A 23142-nucleotide genomic window follows, 5' to 3' on the forward strand; every position below is an offset into this window, starting at 1 on the left:
AGCTCTACATGCCAAGAACAGATGCATACTGGTAAGTAGCATTTTCCGATCAAGGCATATGAGCTGCAGATTACACACTGTGCATAGATTGTGTAGCAGTACCCACCTTTAGCGGCGACCACCAGTATCTGTTGCAGTGGTTTGAAACAGAGTTTTTAGTACAGCTTGGCCCACAGTGGCTTGTTGTTTAGTTTGCACATCTACACAATAGTGTTTTGTGAATGTGTGCGGTGTAGACCATGTAGCTGCTTTGCATATGTCGCCTAGGAGAATGTTCCCTAGAAATGCCATTGAAGTCCCTATTTTCCTTGTAGAATGGGCTTTAGGAGGAATAGATAACGTACGTTTAGCTTTGTGGTAACAGATTTGTATGCATTTGACAATCCACCTACCTATCCTAGATTTTGATATGGGGTTACCTTTATGTGGTGGTGAAAAAGACACAAAAAGTTGTTTAGTTTTACGAAAAGTTTGTTTCCTTTCAATGTAGTAAAGCAATGTTCTTTTGACATCTAAGGTGTGAAGAGCTCTTTCTGTGACTGTTCGTGGCTGCGAGAAAAATACGGGCAGCTCAACAGACTGATTTAGATGGAAGGATGAAATGACTTTTGGAAGGAATTTAGAATTAGTACGGAGAACCACTTTATTATGGTGCATTTGCAGAAAGGGTTCTTGAATGGTGAATGCTTGTAGTTCACTAACTCTTCTCAGAGAAGTAATAGCTACCAGGAAAGCTACTTTCCAAGTTAGGAATTGCAATTCACATTTATGTAACAGTTCAAAGGGAGGTCCCATTAACCGTGTGAGAACAAGGTTTAAGTTCGACACCGGTGAAGGTGGTGTTCTGGGAGGGATTATTCTCTTGAGTCCTTCCATAAAATCCTTTATGGCAGGCACTCTAAAAAGAGATAGATGTTGTCTATTTTGTAAGTATGCTGCAATGGCAGCAAGATGCAGTCTGATAGACGTGTATGCTAAATTACACTTTTGAAGGTGTAATAGGTATCCTATGATGTGTTGAATAGACACATCTAAAGGATTGATGTGGTTGTTTTGACAGTATATTACAAACCGTTTCCACTTAGCTGCATAACATGCTCTAGTGGCGGAACGTCTAGCTTCTTTAATAACGTTCATACAGTCTGGAGGGAGGTTAAGGTAACCAAACTCTATGACTTCAGGAGCCAGATTGCTAGGTTGAGCTCAGCTGGGTCCAGGTGTCTGATCTCACCATGGTTCTGGTTTAATAAGCGTGGAGATAGGCATAGTTTCTGGTGTGGTACCAAAGAAGGTTGCAGCAGCGTGGTGTACCACGGTTGTCTGGCCCAAGTTGGAGCAACTAGAATGAGTCTTAGGGAATGTTGCTGTAGTTTGCGTACCACTAACGGAAGTACTGGGAGAGGCAGAAAAGCGTACGCAAATTTTCCGGACCAGTTCATCCATATTGCATTGCCTGTGGACAGCGGGTGTGGATATCTGGTGGCGAAGCTTGGCCATTTTGCGTTTTCGTGGGTAGCGAAGAGGTCTATCGGAGTGTCGGAAGGATGGGCGGAAATCGAAACTCGGAGGCCGTAGTGGTGGTTGAATGGTGTTGGTTTATTGAGATTTACAGAGATGAGACAAGAAAGTAAGGAAGTTATTGGGTTGTTGAATGGATGTGATGGTCTCGGGGTGAGGAGATGTCCGGTCCTCTTTTTGTCTTCTTCTGGTTTTTTGGGGTCTGGGTTGCCTCCCGGAGTGTCTCCAAAAGAAAGAAAGAGCGGTCAGTGGTCTGTCCTGTCTGTAATTATATTGCTGTCACCACACCCAAAGTGCAAAGAAAATGAACAAGTTGGAGGGAATCTATCTCTCTTATATGAACGGAAAGACTAGGCTCTTTGTTCCTGAACGGGTGTATGTTCCCCTTGACTTCTAATCAGGGATTGTTAGGATCCAGTCAAAATTATAACAGAGCAGTTGCCCCCAAACTCCTAGGGCATACAGTTCTAATTCTCGGGCCAAAATTATAAAAGAGCAGTTGCCCCCAAAATCCTAGGGCGTAAAGTTCTAATTCTCGTGCCCAACAATAAACAAACTCAAGATTGCAGTTGCGAGCACTATTCAAATGGTTCTCAATGACAAAACAAAACCGTGAAGGGGTTAAAGGAGGCTTCTAGGGTTGTGCAAATTCAGGGATTGCGTGCCCTCCCTTTCCAGCCCCCCTGCCCCAGTTGACCCACTCACCGCGTCTGCCGCAACTCTCCAGAGTTGTGGCGGCCTTTCAGCGTCCTCCGGGGTCGTCCACCAGTCTTCACACCAGCGGTCCACGTCCTCCCCTTCTTCTTCACGCTGCGCGACGTCTTCGGTCCTCCCGTTTCCTGCAGACTCCGGTCGGTATTCCGTCTTCTCCTCTTGTTTTTTGGTGTCTTCCTGGTTCTTCTTCCAGCCCACACCCTCCTCTTGCGTCAGTCTTCTAAAGGCCGGCTGTCCCGCCTCTTTCGGTCTTCTCCTCCGTTCCCATTCGCCCGGCCCTATGGTGTCTGACGTTGTTTCCTGTGGGACAGAGGGAGGTGAGGAAGTTATCTCTTTACCTCTGTTACTGGCAGGATCGGCTGTAAAAGGTAGGGCGAGTCCCGCTCGTCCTCTATTTGCTCACACTGAGGTTGTCCCCACAGTTGAAAGAATGGTTGAAGAACTTGTGTATAAGGTTCCCATTCGTGGATCTGCTGTGTTTGTCGACTTAGCAGATCTGCTATGGTGTTTTGTACCCCTGGAACTTGTTGGGCTAAGAGAAAGATCTTTAGTGGTATAGCTCATCTCCATATCTGCTGCGCTAACTGAGAGACCTCTTGAGAGTGTGTTTCTCCTTGCTTGTTTATGTAGTAGATGGCTGTCATTTTGTCTGTGCGGACTAAGACAGCTTTGCCTGATACTTGCTTTTGGAATGCTTTTAGGGCTAGAAATACAGCTAGTAACTCCAGATGGTTGATGTGGAGTGACTTTTGTTGTGGTGTCCACCTGCCTTGCATGGTGTTATGCAGTAGGTGAGCTTCCCAGCCGGAGTGCAATGCGTCCGCTGTTATGACTATTTGAGGAACTGGCTCTAGAAACGGTCGGCCTTTTGAAAGGTTTTTGGTGTTCCACCACTGCAGAGAGCGATGAGTCTGACCGTCTACCAACACTAGGTCTGTTAATTGACCGTGAGCCTGGTTCCATTGGCGTGTTAAGCACTCTTGAAGTGGACGCATTTGTAGTCTTGCGTGAGTTACTATGAATATGCAAGATGCAATCATTCCTATGAGCTGCATGAACACTCGAGCTGGAAGAGAGTGTTGCGGTTTGAATTTTGTTAGGAGAGTTTGTACACTTGTTATCCTGGCTGGAGAGGGATAGGCTAGTGCTAATTCGGTGTTTATTTTAGCACCTAGATATTGTTGTACATGGGACGGTTGCAGATGTGACTTAGTGTGATTTACTGTGAATCCCAAGTCGTGGAGTAGTTGAATTGTGGCGTGAGTGTGTTGTACCCACTGGCTGTATGAGCTGGCTTTTGTGAGCCAGTCGTCTAGATATGGGAAGACGTTTATATGCTGTCTTCTTAAATGTGCTGCTACTACCGCTAGGCATTTGGTAAACACCCTTGGTGCTGTTGTGACTCCGAATGAGAGTACATTGAATTGGTAGTGCTGACCGTCTAGTACAAATCTGAGATATTTTCTGTGCGCTGTGTGGATAGGAATGTGGAAGTAGGCGTCCTTGAGATCTATAGTGACAAGGAAGTCGTTTTGCAAAAGGAGTGGAAGGACCTGCTGGAGTGTGACCATATGAAAGTGGTCTGATTGTATGTACAGGTTTAGGGGTCTGAGCTCTAGAATAGGCCTTAGAGATCCGTCCTTCTTTGGAGTTAAGAAATACAGGGCGTATACACTCCTTTGTTTTGCTGATGCAGTGGAACTATTTCTATTGCATTTTTCTGCAGGAGGGATACAACTTCTTGTCTGAGCAGTATTAAATGTTCTTGTGACATTGGACGCTGTTTGGGTGGTATGTTTGGGGGGTAGATGTTAGTTTGAGACAGTAACCTGACTGAATTATTTGTAGCACCCACCTGTCTGATGTGATGTCTTTCCAGGCTGGCAGGTATTGTTGTAGCCTTCCCCCTACAGGAGTGGAATGTGGCGGGGAAAGGGGAGGGAAGTAATTGGGCAGGGGTGGAGGCAGAGCAGGAGTTGTTATTTTTACCTCTGCCCTGATTGTTGTTACCTCTGTAACCACCTCTTTGGTAGTCCTTACTATAGGTGGAATATGTGGGGGCTTTGTAAGAAGTAGAGGGTGTGTCTGAAGAGTATACCCTGGTGGCAACCCTGTAAGATGAGCAGCGAAATGAGTGTCTGGGAGCCTGCGACTGCAAGGATCCCATAGATTTGGCTGTATCTGTATACTTTTTCATCTTTTCAAGGGATACGTCAACATTAGGTCCGAATAAGTGCTGCTCATCAAAGGGCTGGTTAAGTATGGCACTTTGGACTTCAGGTTTGAACCCTGAAATGCGTAGCCATGCGTGTCTACGTAACAGAACACTGGTATTAATTGCTCTGGAGGAAGTGTATGCCGCATCTAGTGCACAACGAATAAAGGTGTTTGTGATGTTTTTCCCTTCTTGGATAAGCTCATTTGCCCTGTTTTTATACTTATCGGGGAGGTGCTGCATTAGTGATTCTAATTCATCGTAATGTGCCCTGTCGTATCTTGCCAATAATGCCTGTTTATTGGCAATACGCCAAATATTCACTGCCTGAGACGCATTTCTTTTACCGGATGCGTCAAGTAGCTTAGACTCTTTATCCGGTGGGGGAGCTTCACCTGATGTTTGTCAATTTGCTCTTTTGTGTGCATTAGAGACCACAAGAGAGTCTAATGGTGCTGGGCCTTTAATACATGCTGGATCTGAAGGGGCAGCTTTATATTTTTTTTCTATTCGTGGGTTGATGACCCGAGTTCTAACTGGGTCTTTGAAGACTTCTGCAGCATGCTTAATAACTCCCTTAAGCGTGGATAAAATTGACGAGGACCTTTGTGCATTATCAAAGGTATCCATTAGGAAGTCTTCTTCTACAGGGTCAGTATGTAGGTCAAACCCATTGTATTGTGCAGTCCTGTGTACTAGCTGATTAAATCCCATAGTGTCTTCTGGTGGGGAAGGCCTAGAGGGATATATGTCGTCTCGAGGGACGTTAGGGACGTCTGGGGTATTAAATCATTCCAAGGGTCAGGTGAGCCCAGAGGAATAGACTGATCTGGTGGCACCACCCCCTGTGTCATCAGAGCTATCATCACTGTTGTCATCATCTGGTATGGGAGAAGGTGTAGGGAGTGCTGTGGTAGGGGAGGAGGCGGTGATGGTATATGTGGAGGAGGAGAGAGAGGAGGAGGAGAATGAATCCTTAGAGGAGAGGTAGCAATGTCCTTCTTATTTGGATGAGGAGCAGGTGTAGGTGTGTCCAGTGGTCGTTTTTTGGAACTAAGAGTTAGTCGACCAGTGGTTGGATCCTCAACCAGAGTTTTTTGTTCAGGGTCTGGATGAAATAAGTCCTCTGCGGGAGGCATATCCTTTGGTGCTGAGGATTTTTTCGGCACCGACCTGTGAGCTTCTTTTGGCTTTAAAGCTTGTTGTTTGGCAGTGTCTTTAGCCGGGGAAACATGAGTCTTTTTCAGCTCTGATGATTTTCTCTGTTCCGATGATTTTTTTGGCGCCGATGGGTTTTTCGAATCCGATTATTTTTTCGACTCCGAAGCGGTTTTGCTTGAGTCCGAGTGTGGTTTCAGTGCCAAGGAGCTAACACTAGGCTTCGGCGCCGATTGTTTCGATGCCGACGTGGAGGTCGTCGATGGTGTCTTTTTCGGTGCCGGTAGGTGTGTGCCGGCACTGTGGGCAGGCAGACTCTGGGCCAAGTCTCCGGAAGGCTTAGTGGGCTTCTTAGTCGAACTTGAAGGCGGGGCTTTGGAAGCAGTGTCACGGCGTGCACCCGCGCCCGAGGGTGTGACCGAAGCCTTTTTTTAATGTGTCGAGGAAGGGTCGGGGTCGACGGTCTTACTTACGACCCTTTGTGCCGGAGTGATGTCCTCGACTTCGGAATCTTCAGCCTAGGAGTTGCTGTCGGCGCCATGCTGTTGTTCTGAGACGTCGACGCCCTTTTGGAAGATGTTGTCTGGAAATCAGAGCTGATGAACGAGCCATTGTTCTCCTAGCTCTTCGGTCCCGGATCGTCTTCTTGGAGCGGAAAGAGGCACAAGCGGAACAGTCTTTGGCCTCGTGCTCCGGTGAGAGGCAAAGGTTCCACACCTCATGTAGGTCTGTGTGGGGAAACTTTGACCTACATAGAGGACACTTTTTAAATGGCGTGCTTTCCATGAGCTGGAAGTTGAGGCCTAGGTAGGCCCGAAGGCCTTCGTCAACAACCGGAATCAAAGACTTCGGAGTTGAAGAGTAGCGTCGAATGGAAGCGCGTTTTCGAAACAATACTGTCGAAGCTGGTGAGGATTATGTGCCGAAGGAAATAGGTTCCAATACGGAGCGCTGGAAACACATGCGAGCCCAGTGGCAGAAAAAAACAATCTAGGGATGGAGCCGATGCCCATGCGCAGTATGATCCAAAGGAGGAGTCACCTATCCTGTAACTTTCAAAGACTTTCTACAACAAAAACAAACTGCAAACATCCGGGCCCAACACTAGGTGGCCATCTATGAACAGTGTGTAATCTGCAGCTCATATGCCTCGAACATATACATTTTGGGCATGGGAAGCTTTTTCCTTGCCACCTGAGGGGAAGGCATACACACTGGAAATGTGTTGTCAGATGCAGGTAACTCAAGACATTACAAAATTTTCTCCAAAATTGCGCAAAAGGTGAAAAGCCTGTTCAGTCTGTGTGTCCCATTTGCTTGCTCTTCCAATTACGCAACTTCTTTGCGCAGCCTCCTATTCTCAACCTGCACCCTCCAACAGTCATCAGCTTTCCACCCACACCTGCCCTCCAAGCAAACCACTCTGGAAAAATGATCTGCCTCTTACAAGAACCCCCTACCAAAAAGAGTCACTCTTTACCATTCCTATCACAGAGTTCAGCCACCCTAGCACCACTGACAAAATAGCCTTGTATGTCCCACAGACGTTTTCCCTTTCTCTTTCTACCTTCCTGCCATAAGCAATCTTCAAAGACAAGCTCATTGTATCACTTAATAGACCCACGTTGGCAGGCTATCTGTCTCTCCCCCAAACCAATTCACTCCCTGACATGTGGAGCTTGCCTCTATCTATAACAAGTGTTCCTACTATAACCTGCTACCACTACCAGTCACCTACCTTCCACCCTATACCTCTAACCTTTGGCCACCACTCCTTTAACAGCAGCTGAAATCAGCAGTCTTCCCTAGTCTGCACAAGGAGACTCCCACGAACCTACCATTTGGCCTTCTGTCCATGTGTTCACTTCCCAGATTGCAATTCAGACCTCTATATAAAGTAATATGGTTGTGATTGATACAGCATGTTACAAGTACTCTAGAAATATTTACCCAAAATAATTACATTGTTTTCCCACAAATGAAACGCCATTTTTGGTGTAAATCAATTAAAACATTTTTGATTTGCACATATCTCAAACTATTATTTACGTTAAAAGGAAGACAACTGGCAGTACAAATATTTCTGTACTCTTATGCTGTATTGTGAAATATGTCCCTTAACATCAAAAATTGTAAAATTGGGGGGATAAAATCAGTATGGAATGTATTTTCCCCATACTTACACAAGTAAAGACTCAGGTAAATCCCACTGTAATGTTAGTTGATTAAACATATTTTCAAAAACACATACCAGCGTTGTACTATTCTCTCTCTTACACCGACTGTCAATATCTGATGATTGCTTGGTCTCGTGCACTCATGATTTTATTGTTCTTATATGTCAATGTTTAAAAGCAAATAAAAGAATTATTAAAAAAAAAAAAGAAAATCATACCTGCGTACATATGGTATGTAAGCCTTTCAATTAATTTATATACTGTCCCTCCTTTGATAATGGGGATTCCACCCCGGGCTTGTAGGTTGTCTTCAAACACAATGTTATCTTCAGAGTCTTCCTCTACAAACCGATACACCTCTGGACTGGGAAGGCGCAGAGGTTGTTCATTTTCCTCCTGTAATAACACTGAGTCAAGCATGCGATCGAGGGTACTGCGATACTGAAGGGAAATCAATGCAGCCATCCAGCTGTTTTTCTCTTCTGCGCATTTGGCAGCAAACAGAATAGAATTGTCATCTTTTGAAACCAGTTCAAAAGCATGTTTATAGTCACATGTGTCATCCTTATCATTAATTTGAATCTTCCTCATAATGAACTTCTCCTTCAGCCTGTACTCTGCACTGCTGTAGCCTGGGAGTCGGGACTGTCCGTGATTCGCTTTACAACTTATCATTAAGCCATCAAATAGGAAGATGTGTCGCTCATGCTTGGCTCCAACCCTCATCATTGTGCCTTCCATGATAAACTCATTGCAGCATTGCCCAATGTCTTTTCCTTCCCATCCATCTATGTTCTTCTGGATCTCATTCATTTTTTTTATGGCAAGGTGTTTGCTTCTTGTCTGGCGACTGTAAAACCTGGAGATGGGGTCCCTGTAACGATCCCAAAAACAATCCTAGTTTTATGTCTTTATATGCTTCAGATTTCACAAAATGGTAACCAGATGAAGCAACTGTATTGGATTCCTTAATGCATTAACTTACACTGTGTAACAACCCAATTCACAATGCCAAAACATTTAAACTTAAAGAGTTTTCGGAATAGAAGAATCACACCTTCTCAGCATTAGTGAAGAACAAGAAATCAAAGCAAGTATGATGGAAATAGACTGATTTTAAGATTAGCTCTGAACTCAATATAAACAGCTATGAGCCCCAGGATTAAAATACAATTCAAGCAACCAGTGTATATCCTTTTTAATTTCAAAAGGATTTATGACTGATTTATAATTGACACTGCAGCAAAGAAAAACAGAGAAGCATATTAACTTAGCATTGTGATAAATTGTGGGGTCACATCAGTACAATGCACAATAGAGCAAAAGAGACATTTGAGGTGTGATATGATAATCGGTTTCAGAGCAGGGCTGAAAGAAATACATTTCAGTGTAAAAAGAAAAATTACTCACCTGCAATATTGGTTGGCTAGCCTTGATCTCTTTTAGATAGTTGCAGAGGTGTTTGAACAAATCTTACATTTGTAAGACTGTCAGAAAATGTAAATTTAACAAAGAAATGTGTACCAATTTCATTAAGGCCTAAATATTACTTGTACCAAACGGCATAATTATGGCTGTGAAAGTCCCAGTCCTCTGGCACCACATCCAACTACTCTTTTTTTCAGAAGCATCAGAGAAGACATGAAAAAAATCAGGACAGACAGTAGATGAGCGGGACCTTTTTTTTAAAAAAAATCTAGAAGAGGATCTTCTATACTATTTTAACAAGATCCTCAACAGAAATGCGTCATGGCCAGATGGTACAAGGTAGTTAGATTCACTTTTGGAGTTCCTGAAGAACACTCAATCTCCAGTAGGGACCAAAACAAAGAAAGAATCCCTACAAAAGTTAAGGAAAACTTAATTGCACCACATACTTGCAGATCTTCTCCAGAACAATTTCGCTTGGGTCTTTTTTGCCCTCCTGGGATGTGCAAGTTCCTAATAAAGCAAGAGACTTGGTAGCCAACCCAATGAAAGTGACAATCCACTTAGGCATACTGTTTAGAGGTGGTTGCTTTGGAAACTGCGCCACAAACAAAATAAAGAAGTGATCTGTGTTGAGAAACCATACCTATCTCAGTAGGACGAAATTTTGCATCTGAATATAAATATATCCATCAAAAACACATCAATGACTACACTCCAGGTTTTCAAAATCCAGTCCAAGATTTGAAGATCCACACTATTGCATCCAAGGAGGTTTGATCACGACTGTCCTGAAATTAGAGTATGTAACAACTGACCAGGACTTTCTAGTGATGTATCAGGGTCAAGGGTGTTCAGTAACAATCTGAACTTATGTAGTATACTACGAACAAAGGGACAGGTGGAAAGGTTGGTGCAACTTCTAATACCAAGGCCCGAAATAGTCACCTCATCAGTCCCTGTAATGGAATACTGAATTGTGGTTGTGCACATAGTTTTCTGTTACAAATTCAAAATGTGAAAATAAGCCCATGTCATCATGACACATTTCAAGAACTGTTTGAGACTTACCTTCAAGAACTACGGTATATTCACCCAGCAAAAAAGTGAACAGCTCTACAGAAGGTGGGTTTCTGGTGACAATACTTTGCATGAAAAGAATAAATCTAAAACACTTGAAAGATATGTTCCAGAATCCAAAACCATAAGGTTAAAAAAAAAAGAGAGGTCAGGTTCATGGCAATGTTTCTTTTCTTTTTTCTAACTTCTTCCACCATTAACTATCATTAGAATGGTTTAAAGTCATCTCTTAGTCTTAAAACATAAAAGGTAAGTGCCAAGTCTCTCAAATGGACCTCCGCATTTAGTTACTGATCAGAATCTCTGGTTCTTAATGGGCAACTTCCTGACTAGAGTTCTTTCTCTCTGGAAACCTCACAACTTCGCGTATGTCCTGGCAGGTGACATCTGTACCGGGAAATCCTCATTTATGCTAGCCTTGATTTTCATGGTACAACAGTCCCAGTCTCCTCTACAGCAGTACAGTAGTGCAGAGCAATAAGGATAAATTAGAGGACTCAGTATAGTCACTGGGGATAGAAAATGCAGCAGAAAGAGAGGTGGAAGGACTTGAGGGCTCCCTCCACCGAACCCACGTTGGCAGCTCCTCACTCATCAGCAAGAAGAGAAACCATCTTAAGACTATAGCGGCACAAGGCAATAACTCATGTGACCCCACCACTGATAGCATTACTGGCCCTGTAAAAGAGAAACAGCACCCGATATCAGGAATCCACCTAGAAAGAAATGGCTGACACTTTGCATTTATAGCATTTGTTCTGAGCTTTTCGAAGAAGGTAGTTATTCCAGGTCTTGTACCTGATTTAGATTTAGTTTTTCTTCATATCTAGGTTGTTTTTCAAGATGGATTTGTGATTTTTATGTCCATTTCTTGTCCCGGTTGAGATTTCCTAGGGCACAACTTCAACAGTGTGGCAAAGTGAGTAAGATGTAGGACAGAGCTAGAGAGCAATAAAGAGACTATATGGGAGAGGTTGGTGCCATGATTTTGAGCCTGTTACTTAGCTCTGTCCGGTATCTACCAAAATCTGACCAAGATGTAAACAAATGTCACCTAACCCTCCCCAAAGAGAGTTTTTCCCCCACTTATGCAGTCTCGGTCCTATGGGAAATAGGACTGCAGGCTTATTTGCTTCTTATAAAGATAACAATGAATACACAATCTACACTTTTCCTACGACTTTTGAATGCATGATGTTTCATTTATAGCCATACATTTGGCCAATAGAAAATGTACTGAACTTTTTACCAACAAACAGGAGTTGATGAGTGAGGTCAACACATCTCTCAAAGATCAGATCCGTTAAATTAAAGAGTTGTTGGCTGTGTTCAAGGATTCCTGTTCCGAGGCCTAGACCAGAGTGAGTGGGTCACTACTGAAATCTTTGCAGGCAGATGCCTGCAGAAGGATTATCAATTAGCTACTAAACATAACTCAGTATGACATAAGAGGGAGAAAAAAGTAGTTATCTTCTAGGGTTCTAAGTCACAATGCAAAAGTTGGAATCCAAAAGAGGGCTGTTAGTACACCTCTGGATGAAACAACTTTGGAAGTCTCTTAAAGCACACAACCAAACCTTATATACAGTGAATACATTCTGGGGAAGTTTAACTTCATACTTGCCTCAGCTACAAGGTAAGTTAGAAGAAACTACTTAACACTATACAAGTGCAAACAAGAACTGCATCCTTGTAAAGGATCTGGCTGCCTATACATCCCAACTTGTTTATGTAAAATGTGTACATTCTGTTGCCTGTCTGAACTAATACAATTTTTCGAAGAACTGAGCAAGAAAAGTTAAAAATCTACACCACACGGTTCTTGTGTCCAAGATAATGGTGTGTAGGTGTCCTCCCTTCTTTCAGGAGTGCTGCTCCACTAATAGAAAGATTGTCAAAATAGGAACCTCCTTCACACTGAAAAAATATTCCTTAACCAACAAGATGTTGAGACATTTTTAACCTACTTGAACCTACTGAATAGCCTTTACGGCAGTGCACTGAAAACAAAACACCCTCAAAGTACTTTCTGTCTCAAGAGAGCATGCACATGGATTCCCCCCCCTTCCTCCCCCCCCCCCCCCATTTTCAACTTCTGTATCTGGAGAAATATTGGAAGTATAACTCCTAAAATGGGTATATTTCTTTGGGTTTTATCCCCAGATTTCAGTTGAAACTTGCTAGACGTTCTAGGTGCTCCAGATCTACTCACTGGCAGCTACTGGTGAGTTTTATTCAACAGCTCTTTAATGAGAATTTTAACTTCTTATTTAATAATTATGTTCTCCTTGATACCTTCAGTGTTGATGGCATGCTCTCACTTACTGACTCATGTTCTTGCCTTTCTCAGTGTGGCTTCTTTAGGGATAAGACATTTTGTCCTCAGATACAGTTCTAGTTCTTTCTTTATACGCTGTTCTAATGCTTAGTCTTAATAATTTTCTCATACACCTCTTCATAGACAAACAATTCCATTGGTTAAATTGACACAAACTCTGGAGCTAGAAACTCTTTAGAAAGTTCCCATTCTGTGATCTGCCATCTTGCTTTCTTGACAATTGTTTAAAGGGGGCTGGATTCACGATATAGTGTAGATATATCTCTCTCATACACAACAGTTACATGTGTATTAGTTTTATATGGCTTGAATGGCCAAGAACAGCTGATATCTTGGGCTCAGTGAGCACTGTTCAGGATTTTATCAGACAATATACTGCTATTTTCAAACACATTTGACATTTATTCTATTACATACAGAGACCAATCCTATTTATTGCATTTCAAAATCTTATTTACACTATAATCTGTGGCAACTTTCAATTCTTGTGTTTTTTCAAATCAAGAATGATATGCCCGATGCATTTCGGGAAAAATCCCTTCTTCAGGGGCTTTTCTAAACAAAAAAACAATCCTATGGCAATTTGGTAATTTTCACAGCAAAACGCTCCATTGTTATAATCTATTAATTTCTAAATTATTCATTTGACTACTGTGCTAAGATGTAATTACCTATTTTGTGATCAATAAATGGCCCCATGCGCCACCAAATTCAAACGAAAGCCTCCATCAGCCAATTACACATGCTCAATGATGGAGTGCCATTGCTTACATGTTCAGATTCGTCCTCTGTGTAGATAGGATACCCAAATAAACATTCTAAATTTGAAGAAATTGAAAAAGCCTGCCTACTTGTTTGTTTGCCATTTAATCCTCATTTGTGTCCCACTAGTCTAGACCGACCGTGAACCAAGTTGGTTCCTTGCTTCTACGGTTGTATGCAATTTTACCACGTGAAGACAGTGTCTTCCATGTTAGACATAGAATAGGGACTCTCAATGCTAACCCATTTGTAGCGCAAGTATGGCCACCACTTAAGACGGAGTCTTATAGTTCATTCCTCTATGCGTAAACCACTTTGTGCTGGATGTGGTATCTGACATCTTCATTATTCTATGATTAAACTACGAAAGACCAACTTCTTCATGATTTCTAGACCTCTGCACATAGCAAATGTATAGATGTTGCAACTCAATAACGTAATACGAGTTTCCATATTTAAAAAGATACAAGAACCTAAGAAAAAAGAAGAAAAAATACCTGTTTCAAAGAATACCATCACATGCCATCTAAACTTCTGAAAATTCAACGCCACCATTCACAGTGTGTGCGTGCTTATAGTATCTACTATTTCTTGTTATATTGGATTTGACCAAGATTCCACAAATCAACATATAGCAGAATGCAACTCTCTTATTAGTGATATAACTGCAGTGCTTTTATGAATGAGCTTTTTGTATAAATGCTTTTATGAGTATCCGTCTGACATAGATGTGCTATGCTAGATTCTCATTTCTTATTGTGCGTGAGTAAATAATTTGCTCAACGTGCAAACATATAAGCTTATTCATAAAAAACAACTGATATCTATTTTATCATTCAATACTTTGGGGGAAATTGTATCAATTCATCTAATCCAATATAATTCTCACTGTGACAGTGTCTGAGTCATTTCATCCTGGCATATTTGCTATTTCTTCAACTATCTGAAAACATAGTTGAGCAATGGTGTACCTTTGTTCAATCCAATGTAAAGCCAGATTTGAATTACATTTTATGCTCCGTTATACAGATTTTAATTTTCCTTTCTGTTGTTCTGATATACATTCATCCACCCAGACAATTGCTATTGTATATTTGGATGTTAACATCAGTTGAATGACTGAGACGAATGATCTCTCCTATTCTGGGATGTGCAATGGTGTTCCCGGTGACGAAGTTGCTGCAGTGAATACAGTTATGGCACTTGTAAGTACCTGCTGCTTGTAATTTCTTTTAGTTTTATACAGCGCCACATGTCGCCCTGAGAGAAACTCACGTGTTAAAACTTGGCTGACAGCAACATTTGGTAGATATGTAGTCAAAATGGGATAAATATCAAAGACAGACAAGAGAGATGGTAAAAATGTACACTTAATTCTATCTATTAACAGATGGAACGTTCTTAATGTTTGTCAGTGCAACAGATGTCCTTGACATTCAACAAATGTTTACATTTTATTTAACATTTCCTGAAAATGTTATTATAGTTGCGCGTTTAACTGTACAACAGAAGAAATTAATGGGCAGTCTTACCCGGGTCTGCGTCGTGGCGAGTGCTTATTGTAAATGCGATCCATGCTTCCTCTGAGGTTTAAAAGAGCTGTTATGGCTTGTTTAAGACACTCCCTGTCTTCTTCATCTTCACTGCGATCTTGCAATTGCTAAAAAAAATTGGAAATAAGTGATATTTACTTACCAACTTATTCACAGTACAAAAATGCATACTACTTCATAATGAAAACAAAGTCTAAATGGTTATTAGTAAAAATACTGAGTTGTGTCAAGGTTGATTATGGATATAAAACTGTGTACTTAACCTTTGATCCGTTAACAAGTAGTATTTATTCAGGAATATTAGTAGTTTTCACCTAAAGCAATGCTGAAAGATACTTGCAGAATCATTTTTCAATGTTAATTTAAAAAAAAAAAAAATGTCACACTTGGGACTGTTTAGTGGACTGCTAGAGGACCCTGGAAATACATCAAACTCCTTTTTAACTACGGTAAACAGGCCTCAAAACAATCATGGATGCTAAGAAAAGGATGACTTCTGGCCTGTCCATCAGCACCAATAAGAGTCAAATGTGTCAGGTCAGCGAGTGAACTCCTCTTCTGCTCTTTGCTGTCCACCCTTGCCTGAGTATGATGATACCCTCTGGCTTTGCTGAACAGAAAGTTATTTTCAAGTGATACAATTATGTTTCTAACACATCAGGGAAAGACAAAGTAAGAAGCAATAGTGTCACACTGACCACTTAATTGCAGGACCTTCTTTGTGGGCTAAGAAATGGCTGGGAAAGCACAAATAAATGGGGTAGTTTATTCATCTCCTATTACGAGAGTGACTTTGAAGAAATTGGACAAACTGAAAACCAAGCTTGGATTGCTTCACTTCTGACTCCTTTTACCCACAATCGTGAGAATGCAGAATTCAGGCCTGGCCTTAACAGGAATGCTTATAAGGGGTGAAGAGATGATGGCTACCTCGTACTGAGCTCACGGTTTAGAGGAGGGTAAATCACCTGAGGTTCTTAAAAAGGAATTAAATCTTTCAGAACCTGAAATTGTCTATGTTTCCATGCATGTCACTAGCCCTGCACGTGGGGGTCAAGACATTATTATCTTGAGCAATTGATCAAAGATGGGGACTAGCCAGCGGAAATGTGTCCTATAAGCACTTTACAAACTAATACTGACAGCACCTCCACTAGGTAAGAGGTGCTGGGAGGGGGAACCAAGTAGACCTATCACAGGCAAATAATAGAAGTTTATATATGAAAAGGTTCGCATTTCAATCCATAATGTCAAAGATTAAGAGATCTTTCATAAAATCCTACTTTACCTGTAAGTCACCCCAGAAAAATTATCATAATAGAATCACTACTTGTTGAAAGGGTTTGGGTGCTGCAGGTTCCCAGACTCATTGTTTGTGGCAGATATTGGACAGCAGTTATCACAGCTGTCAATGCAATGTTTAAGCACCAGGTCCCCCATGACCCACGGAGATACTGCTTGGAATGTCCTTCTACAAGAATCTTGGGAAATGGCTATCCTTTCTCATATTACAGTTTAATTATTTTTAACAGATAAGCATCCTAATGTGCAAATCAAATGCTGGGGCAACCAAATCAATATTTCACGTTGTTATATTTTTAAAACATGCAATCCAAATTGCAAGAACAAACCGGCTTAATCCAACCACAGAGGTACTTAGAGGGATCCTATTAGTTCTCGAAAAGGTCTATCGGAGCGGAGGATGATTCTACTGCAACACACATCCAATGAAGGTAAAACACTAACACAGCTTTGCATATGTTACACTTGATTTAAAACAATGGAACGGTTTAGCGTGTTTGCTGCATCATACCTGTAATACTTCGAAGTAGTGCAAACAGTGATAAACCGGGACCAGCATGAGTCTTGGGAGTACATATTGGACAGCTTCTTTAAAGCCTTCAGAAATCGACTAACAAGATAAAAGGATTAATATATTCATTTATCAAAATTCAGGAAAAAAATACAAAAGGCAGTCTTCATAGACATAACACATATGCAAAAGTGAGGTAACACAAAAAAAAGTTACTGCTATGCTTATTTTAACTTTGTAGAAATATGAAATCGTATCTGAATATTTCTTTACGCCGAGTTCTTTGTCATTTCTAAATTTCAAAAGCATACATTAAAAAAAGGTTGCCGTAAGCACTTTGTAAAGCACATATTTACCTGGTGGTGACAAACCTCAATATTTCATAATGTTAAACTAAACTTATATTTCATGACAGAATCCCTCGGTCTTAGGAACACACACACTACATGAATCTAAACACTTTAGTAATTCATTGACATATTAGAAAATCAATCTTTGTATCTTAGAAAAACAGCCAACACTTGTTTCGTTCCCTCTTAGGATAGAAACCATGAGAAACAATAAAGACCGCATACAAATACATATGTGAGTAAGGAGTTGTTGGAATCGAGGGTCATTCTCATTAACACAGGGTGGTATCACCAAAAAACACCTTTCTATCACAGATGTTACTGGTAATGGTATAAAACGGATCATCACTTAAATGTATATTAACATGGTAGTGATACCTCAGTATTTTTTCACGTTAAAGTAAACTCATATCTCATGACCCAATTTCCCAGTGTATAAGAGCACACAAATTACTTGACATCTAAAAAATCCGATAATTTTTTGATGACATATTTTATAGATTTTGTATGGTACCATATGGGCAGCTGCCCTGCATATACCAATTTAGACATCGAATAATTCAAGAGTACCAGATTTGCCATATAGAATTAGCAACAGTAATAAATAATACAATTAAAAACTCTGTGCAGACAATCCTGTTACCGTATAATGAAGTAAATATGTTAGAGTTCTTGCGTCGCCTGGAATGTGGTATTGAGTGAGGCATGTTTTGGTCTGGGACGTGGGGGAAACACATCAGGGGGTCTGGGAGGGAAGAACTATGACCTGGTATGCTGCCCATCTGGACCATATTTTTCTGTGTTTCAGGGGACAGCCTCTCACCTGGAAGACCGCAATCTCTGTCCCATGCGTCTGTCTAGCTCCGTTCGCAATTTCCCTAATGTCAGGGGGCTGGGGGGTAGTTCCCTTCTACAATTGATTGAGATCACGTTTAGCTATAGTGAGGGCCAGGAATTGCAGGTGTTGTTTATACCAATTCCCCCCTATACGATCAGTGCTAAGTAATAAAAATAGTTTGGGGTCGTAAAAGAAATTCCAGGATAATACCTGGCCCATGCAGGCAGAGACTCTACGCCAGAAGGGCTGTAGTACTGTACAGTCAAAAACAGTATGCATAAACGTTCCTTCCTTCCTACCGCAGCCTAGACATTGGAGAGATGGGATGACCCCTATCCGCCAGAGACAGAGTCGGGTCTAGTACCCGAGGTGTATGTATTTGAAATGAATGAGGCGATATCGAGAGGACACAGCTGCTCCCCAAGGACTGGCTATGGCCTCTGCCCAGTCATCATCAGTTAAGTCAGGAATATCTGCCTCCCACGCCCCTCTGGTCTTTTGTAGGGTCGTTTTGGCATGTGTCGTCGGGGTCCGATATATCGGTCTGATTAAAGGCAGCACTCCGGAAGGGTGTCCAGGGTAAGAATTTTGGGGGTGATGGCGTGGTGTAACTGTAGGTACTTATAGAATTGTGTTTTATGTACTTGAAATTCCGCCTGTAGCTGCTGGAAGGACTTCAGAATTGTGCCCTTCATTACATCACCAAGGTGGAAATACTAAAAATCCGTTAATTTATTGTCAATTCAACCAAGCAATCTTTTACAGCCGAACAGAACAGCAAGCATGTGTTTCGTCCCCTCATAAGATAGTATATTTTCAAAATATTAGAAATGTACAGAGACAAATACACAAGTGAGAGGGGATTTGCAAGAATAAAGGGCCATCCTAGTTAAAAAACAAAATTGTCAACATAATTTATGTACCTGTATCAGTAGGAGTATAAAGGTGTGTTGCAGTACTATTAAGGAATATAGCTGCAGAAATCTTTGGCTGGATAAAGTAGCAGTCTCTATTGACCAATTAGTAAAATAGAATATATATGGTTGTTTACCGAATTGGATATACAAATATGTGTTAACAGTAAGACCTGTAAGGAAAGATTGATTTTCGACCACTACAACTAACATCTGGGTTAATGCCCTCTTTCCTATATTTAAAATTCATCATTTGACAATCGTATTACTTATGTGAATGTGCAACAATATGATCTTCACTGCTACCATTTTAACAGTTTACACTTTGTTAAGTAATAATTCCTCCTGAGCATTTAACCCTTGTCTAAGCTGGCAAAAATACCCAGTCTTCTTTGCACATAAAGCAGGAGCAAAATATGTTTGTTTACCCATTTGTCATGATCTAAGCTACTAGAATATAGGAATCAAAAAATAATTCTAGTATGTATCTGCATATTTTGACATTTTTGAGCGCCCAGTGCAGGTCCTTAGCCCTGGAACTACACAGTCTTTATGTACTCTAAAGATTGTGTCCTCCTTTACACACAGAGTTCCTACTGGCTTCTGTCTGCAAATCCGTGCAGTAATGGGTGTCTCCTCATTTCACTCTTGTGCCATCTGAAGGCGTCCCGAGGCCAACAGCAGATGGACACGGAGGTTGGGGTATGGGACACCTAGAAACACTCACCATTAGGTTTTAGAACTTGAGATTGAACAGGGTCAGGAAGGTTTTCACACCGTGGGGGGTACAACAGATGGGGATTCCAACATTTAAGATCAGCAAACAGTGCTGAAAATCCATTTTATATATTAATACTATCTACATGCAATTGTTGTTGCATTATTACCACGCCAGAAGGAAAGAATGCAAGGTGGGCCGGGGTGCATTTTTGAGTTTGGAAGAATGTCCACAATTACACCTTGAATAGGAGTGTATTCATAATCCTAGAATGTAGATGATGCTTTGAAGTTCAGTGGTTGTTCAGGGCCCCAGGCACACAGCAGGAACTATTCACGAGAACACAGCCTTCCAGAGATAAGCCTTTTAGCTGGACAAATGCATGCTACTGGTAAATGCCTTTGGTGATGTTTCTTCTCTCAATCGCAAGACTTCGTTCTCCTAGCTGGACAACTTTGAGATCGGCGACAATCACAGTACTTAAATGGTCATGTGCTAAAGGACAACGCCTTGCACACCCTTTTTAGGTCGAGACTGGGCAGCACATGAGCTGCTCTGCGAAGCATGCTGTATTCAGGTATGGACTTGAAGCTCTGGCCATCTTTTCAATGAGCTCCTGATACTGTCCTTTCTAAATCATTGCTTTTGATTCATGAATAGACTTAGCACTCCCTCCTTAGTACCGCCTTGTCTGCGTTTGTAACCTCCCATAAGGACTGAACTTTTTAGTTAAGTTGTTACACAGTCTGTTTTATCTACAGTCTGTGAGCACTATTTTCTTTAATGATTTTCCCCTATTCCACCCACGATGTGCTTTCCTACAACGCAGCACACCGCCCGCTTTTATATTTTTATTAGTAATGGCGGCCGGTCTGTTTTAACTATAGCAGCTGTGCATATTTATTTTATTTGCCAGCTTGGTCCGCTTTAACTATAGTGGACATGCACTAAAAACTTTTTTTCTTGGTGAAAGCTCCCCATAACGTGCTTTCACTTTGATGGTGGGTGCGCCCCTTTCTTTAGATGCGGATCGCCATATTCAGCTTACAGAGAGCCGCCTCTTAAGAAAGGGGTGCGGCCGCCATTAAACTACACAAACAAATATTTGTTTATTTTGTAAAAGCGCCCCATGCCTTACTTTCACTTTAACGGCGGCCGTGCCCCTTTCTTTAGACGTGGCTCGCTGTAAGCTGAATATGGCGAGCAGTGTCTAAAGAAAGGGGCTCACCCACCATTAAAGTGGTCTCGCATTTGTGACTGTTTGAGCTATTACCATTATAAATGATAATGCCTTTTATTTATGTGTTGTTTTTTTCCAAAACGCATAAATAAAAGGCATTGTCTTTTACAATGGCAATAGCTTAAAACTCTCGCAAATGCGAGACCTATTTTATTTCAAATGCTTGTTTGTTTGTTTACAGTAGCTGGGCCATTTTTTTTGTAGTTAATTATCTCCGAGAAATCCGGAATTTCGTGGCATTTCTTCATTCCTTTATACTCCGAAATACCACTTTGTGACTGTGACAATTGCTTCCCTTTTCTAGACTTTTCCCTCATCGGCATGGTCACATTTTGATTTTAATAAAGTTCCAAAAATGTCACCTTAACCTGTACTCCAGCAGAATGTCAAACACAATAAATTGTGGAGTAAAAAAATAGTGAGTGAGGACCCCAATAACACACTGTTAGACCTGGCTTTTACAGCGGGTTTATCCCCAGATTTTTTGCTTTGTGGCCTTCTGTTTCTGAATTGTTTTTTGACTCTGGGTACTTTACCACAGATGATCAGTGCTAAAGTGCATATGCTCTCCCTGTAAATAGTTGTGATGGATTAGTGATTCCATGATTGGCATATCTGATTTACTAGTCAGTCCCTAGTACAGTGAACTGTGTGTACCCAGTTCCTGTAAAATCAAATGCTAGTGGGACTGCAGCACTGATTGTGCCACCCACATAAGCAGCCTGTAAATGTAACTCAGACCTGCCACCGCGGTGTCTGTGAAGTTTAATACTGCCATGTTGACTTGGCAAGTGCACCCACTTGCCAGGCCCTAACCTTCCCTTTTCTTACATGTTAGTCACCCCTTAGGTAGGCCTAAGGTACCCCTGTGGGCAGGGCGCACTGTATGTGAAAGGTCGGACAACCCCTGGTGTGTGTGGCATGCCCTGATAGTGAAATACTGCCAATTTCATTTTTCACAATTGCAAGGCTACCTGTTCCCATAGGATAGAATGAGGAGTTTGCTTATAGCACAAGTTACTACTTGTGTAACGATATATCTGTAAGAGACATTAGTTAGTGATAGATTCCTTACCTTCGAATATCCCCAGGCATCAGACTGGATCCGGAATTTTTTTGCGTAGCAGTACCCTTGCGCGTCAGTAGGCATCGTCTGCGGCTCCGAGTCCGCCGTCGGCGTCGTGGGCGCCGTGATGACGTTGTCGGAGTTCTTAGACGCCGCCTTCGCGTGCTGACGTCAGTTCTTAGACACAGCTTTTCCGCGCCAGAAGCGCTGAGCCATGTTAAAAACCAACACTGTTGCCATTGAAACTAGGGCCCTGAAAGGGGAAAAACCCTAACCCTAGAAATCGGTTCGCAGAACGGGGAGGATTGGTGGGTCGGTAAGGAATCTATCACTAACTAATGTCTCTTACAGATATATCGTTACACAAGTAGTAACTTGTGCATCTGAAAGAGACACGTTAGTGATAGATTCCTTACCTTAGAATAGATACCCCAGCAATACCAACCCCGGTGGTGGGTCTGCGAACCAATAATCACACCAGAAAGTCCTGGAGGACAGAACGGCCAAAGAAGCCATCCCTCCGGACTTGGCACGTTTGGTGTCTTGCAAACGTGTGCAGCGAGGCCCACGTAGCTGCCTGACAGATGTCTTGTAAGGGCACTCCCCGGCCCAGAGCAGTTGTAGTCGCCGTGGCTCGGGTGGAATGAGCCCGCAATCCAACAGGGGGCTCCTTCTTAGCCAAGGAGTAACATGCCTGGATACACAAGATGATCCACCGGGAGATGGTCCTTTTGTGCACCGCTTTCCCCTTCTTAGCACCCAGTAACCAACAAAGAGTTGGTCGAGGAGGAGCTTGGCGGGCATCCGAGATGGCCGCGTGAGCACAGCGCTCCCCGGACCCCCGCCACTCCCGGCATGATATCCTGAACTTATCCTGACTTTTTACGAGGATTTGTGTAGAGGACACTGGGCTGATTGCCCTGGACTTTTTGGAATTAGATTTGGACCCGGGGTTACGGAGTTACGTCTGTTCGAACTTTCGGGCTCCACTCTCGTGGTACGCCCGGGACTGGGTGAGGCTCAGTGGCCGTCTTGAAGTTGAACAACAACGGCAGGGAGATTCGACCTGTGGGTCCCCCTCTTAAGTTTCGGTTTCGTTTCTGCCTCAGACTGAGCCATCTGGCAGAGGAGCCTGGCCTGGGCTGCGGTCTGGGCACGGAACGGCTGTCGGGCCTTTGGCTAGCTTATTCTCCTATCTGTTGGCCCTTCTACTAGTGGTGCCCTAGCTGCGGTTCTTTGGTCCCGAGGCCCTACTTTCCT

At 42.2% G+C, this 23142-nt stretch overlaps 1 protein-coding gene across 2 annotated transcripts in view; it reads right to left on the reverse strand.

Annotated features, from left to right (window-relative positions):
- The window catches only part of SOS2 (SOS Ras/Rho guanine nucleotide exchange factor 2), a 358219-nt gene that overhangs the window by 145780 nt on the left and 189297 nt on the right, over positions 1-23142 (reverse strand). For both annotated transcript variants that reach the window (XM_078659714.1, XM_078659715.1), the window contains 3 exons: positions 16757-16855; positions 14923-15050; positions 8001-8656 (listed from right to left, as the gene is read on the reverse strand). In XM_078659714.1, coding sequence (XP_078515840.1) covers positions 8001-8656; positions 14923-15050; positions 16757-16855 — 883 coding nt within the window. The remainder of the gene's footprint in view (positions 1-8000; positions 8657-14922; positions 15051-16756; positions 16856-23142) is intronic.

The sequence above is a fragment of the Lissotriton helveticus genome, chromosome 9 (genome assembly GCF_964261635.1).
Source record: "Lissotriton helveticus chromosome 9, aLisHel1.1, whole genome shotgun sequence".
NCBI lineage: Eukaryota > Metazoa > Chordata > Amphibia > Caudata > Salamandridae > Lissotriton > Lissotriton helveticus.